A 3,814-nucleotide genomic window follows, 5' to 3' on the forward strand; every position below is an offset into this window, starting at 1 on the left:
ACTGGCTGGTATTATGGCTTAATCACTTATATTAAAATTAATTAGATTCCATCAACAACATAAAAAACGCTTCATATAAAAAAAACACAAAATGATTAACGCTGTGTTCTCGAGTCTCATTTAACGATGGAGGAGAAGGAAGGGGAATTATGATAGGAAAGAAAGGTAGGGGAAGAAAAATATGTGATTTTATTTCGTGTTTCCGAGTTTAATGAAAAGGAAAGGAAATTGAGGGAAATTAAACATTTTAGGTGTTCTCGAGTTAAGAGGAAAAGAAAAAAAAGATACATTTTTCTATTATACCATTTAAGTAAACCATTACATGAAGTTATATATAAGGGTAATTTAGGAATTGATTAAAGTTATAATTACACATAAATATTTTTTCTCATAATCTCTCCAATTTGAAAGGATGATAATATGCTTAAATATTCTAGCATTTTCCCTTCTTTCCCCTCCCCTCCCTTTCTTAAAAAAATCTATGGAACATAAACTTTTTATATTTTCCTCTTTTTTCCTTCCCCTCCGCCCGTTAAATGAGACTCAGAAACACAGTGTAAGAGATAATAATAAAAATACGGAGTAATAATAAAAAAAAACCCTTTAAACCATTGCTTCTTGTCTATATATAATATCCTTCCCACCAGGTTGCATTTACCACTGCATTCATGGATAAAATAGCAAAGCATCCAGCAAACTACGTTCCTCTAACTCCTCTCACTTTCATCAAAAGGGCCTCCAAGATCTATTCAACCCGAACATCCATAATCGACGATGGTGTCCGGTTCACTTGGACCCAAACTTACCAGAGATGCTGCCGTCTTGCTCACTCTCTACGATCACTTAACGTTGTCAAGAATGATGTTGTAAGTTAATTTCTAATATATGATATGCATTCACCAGTTGTATTCTTGTTACTAATTAATGATGGTTTGATTATATATTTACTAGGTATCAGTACTCGCACCTAATGTGCCTGCCTTGTACGAGATGCATTTCGCAGTGCCGATGGCAGGAGCTGTGCTTAATCCAATAAACACGAGACTAGACGCCAAAACCATATACACTATTTTGCGGCATTCTGAAGCCAAGGTCTTCTTCGTCGATTATGAATTTATTTCGGTAGCTTCTGAGGCGCTAACAATGGCTGGTTCAGAAGACGGGAGTATGCCATTGGTCATCTTGATAGATGATATTAACAAGCCAACTGGTGTTCGGTTTGGAGAGTTGGAGTATGAAGAATTTATTTGCCAGGGAGATCCAGAGTATCGAGGTGAAGAACTTGACGACGAGTGGGATGCAATCTCGCTTAACTACACCTCTGGCACCACCTCTGACCCCAAGGGCGTGGTGTGTAGCCACCGTGGTGCGTTTCTTAGTACAATGAGCTTGATTCAAGGGTGGGAGCTTGGTAGCGAGGCGGTCTACCTGTGGTTGTTACCAATGTACCATTGCAACGGGTGGACATTCACTTGGGGCGTTGCGGCTAGAGGTGGGACAAACGTGTGCATCCGCAAGACAACCGCTGGTGAAATGTATAAAAGCATTTTTAACCACAAGGTGACTCACATGTGTTGTGCACCTATTGTCTTAAACATCCTTTCAGAGGCCGAGGCTCATGAGCGTTGTGAAATGACCTCTAAGGTCAACATACTCGTAGGAGGGTCGCCTCCACCAGCGCCCCTCCTAGATAGGATGAAGGACCTTGGATTTCACATAACGCATGCGTATGGCCTCACTGAGGCCACTGGTCCTGCGCTTGTGTGCGAGTGGAAATCCAAATGGAATCAACTGCCTGGACATCAACAGGCTAGATTGATGGCCCGCCAAGGTGTAAGTATACTAACCCTTGAGGATGTTGATGTAAAGAACACGAAAACAATGGAGGGTGTTCCACATGATGGGAAGACCAAGGGAGAGATTGTACTCCGAGGAAGTAGCCTCATGAAAGGCTACTTTAAAGATGAAACTGAGACTGCAAAGGCTTTCCACAATAGATGGCTATTAACCGGTGATGTAGGAGTGATCCATCCAGACGGATATGTTGAAATCAAAGATAGATCTAAAGACATTATCATCTCGGGTGGCGAAAATATTAGTAGTGTGGAAATAGAGACTGTTCTATTCGCACACCCCGCCATACTGGAAGTTGCGGTTGTTGCAATGCCACATCCACAATGGGGTGAAAGTCCATGTGCTTTCGTTGTCGTGAAAGCAACGGGTGGCATAACTGAAACCGAAATCTTGGCATATTGTAAGCAAAACATGCCAAAGTTTATGGTACCAAAGAAGGTGGAGTTTGTGACAGAACTACCAAAAACAGGAACCGGTAAAGTACTTAAAGAGGAGCTTAGGAAAAGGGCAAAAACTCTGGAGTTCTCTAAAAACATAACCATAAACAACAAGAGGTCTCAAAAGGAAGTTGATTTGGATCAAACTAGTTATCAAAATCAAGAAAAGGTTCTTGCATTAATGTCTCGAATTTGAATTCAATATTCTCCCACTTTTAGTTTCATGTCAACTTCAAAATAGAAAAGATGTATAGGTCATTTGTATATGCTTGGAAGAATAACTTAATCCAACTTGTTTCACATGTATCATGCATGTATTGATTTTGTTTATAAACATTTGTAACAGTATCGTGTCAACTTCAAATTAAAAAAGATGTATAGAACATTTCTCTCTGTTGGACTATATTATAACTATGCATTATTAGTGTGATTTAATTTTGCGTGCCTACCTTATGTTTCTATGAGCTTTATTATACTCTCTATATATTGTATGACAAGCTTAATCAACAAACGACCCACTATTTACCATTACTTTACATGGTATCAAAACTAGGTTAGGCCCTATAACGTCTCTGTCGCGCCACACTCAAATAACCAAGCCCTAACCGTCACTTACTCACTCGAGAAAAACCCTAGACATGTCGGCGTGCCGCCACAGTAGCAGCCGCCCTGTCCAGTTGCCATTCATTTCGTTTCCAGTTTACCTTTCTTATTTTTTCTTTCAAATAAAGTCTTGGTTTTGTTTCTTGATTTCAACCACTTTTCCTAAATCTTCATAGAGACACTGTTTCATCTCATCGCTATAGCCTTCTCCTTACACTGATTGTTTCAAATTCTAACGGTCTTGCTATCCACACTTCAGAGCCAGCAGGGGGGGGGGGACTGTTATAAAACTTCGATTATTTAAAAAAATTATTAACACTAAAAAAAAAAATTATATATGATTTCATGTAAATAGATATGTAATTTTAATCTTTAAACTCAATTACACAATAAATAGCTTCGTGTAGTGGCAAATATGTAACACTCTTAACCAACAGGTTGTAGATTCTAGTCTCATTTAAGATCTACCTTTTTTTTTGAACAACTCAAATGATAACAAAATAAGGCCATTTAAAAATTTAAACGTTTAAAGAAATGAAAATAAAAAAGAAAACATATCTTAAGTTAAGGCCCAAAATTTTATTTCGGTTCTGGCCCAAATTTTTTTAACACATTTCAGAAACGGCCCTCCCATACTTAATGTTGCTGAAAAAATACAAAAAAAGTGTATAGCGGTGAGGGGTTTTTAGAAATGTTCTGAAAACCGGTTTATTAATTGTACTGTATTTGATTTAAACATTGCACAATCGGCTGAACGGGATGTCCCGAAAGGTTCAACCGGATTGAATAATTTACCCTATATTTTATATAAATACAACTTCAAATTAAAAAAATAACTCAAGAGTACATTAATAAATATCACACAAGAAATAAACATCACACACGAACAATGATCGAGTCAAATAGAAAGTTTGTACTTC

The 3,814-nt window shown here is 37.8% G+C and overlaps 1 protein-coding gene across 1 annotated transcript; it reads left to right on the plus strand.

The window, feature by feature from the left end:
• Positions 1 to 592: 592 nt before the first annotated feature.
• On the plus strand, positions 593 to 2,487 carry LOC143635525 (trans-cinnamate:CoA ligase, peroxisomal-like). The gene is made up of 2 exons (XM_077103346.1): positions 593 to 866; positions 952 to 2,487. Exons 1-2 carry the CDS (start codon positions 669 to 671, stop codon positions 2,485 to 2,487), a joined length of 1,734 nt encoding a protein of 577 aa, XP_076959461.1. The 5' UTR covers positions 593 to 668.
• The last annotated feature ends 1,327 nt before the right edge of the window (positions 2,488 to 3,814 follow it).

This window comes from Bidens hawaiensis, unplaced genomic scaffold (assembly GCF_021521415.1).
Source record: "Bidens hawaiensis isolate Kalapana, Puna unplaced genomic scaffold, B.hawaiensis_p1.1 tig00007551_1, whole genome shotgun sequence".
Classification (NCBI taxonomy): domain Eukaryota; kingdom Viridiplantae; phylum Streptophyta; class Magnoliopsida; order Asterales; family Asteraceae; genus Bidens; species Bidens hawaiensis.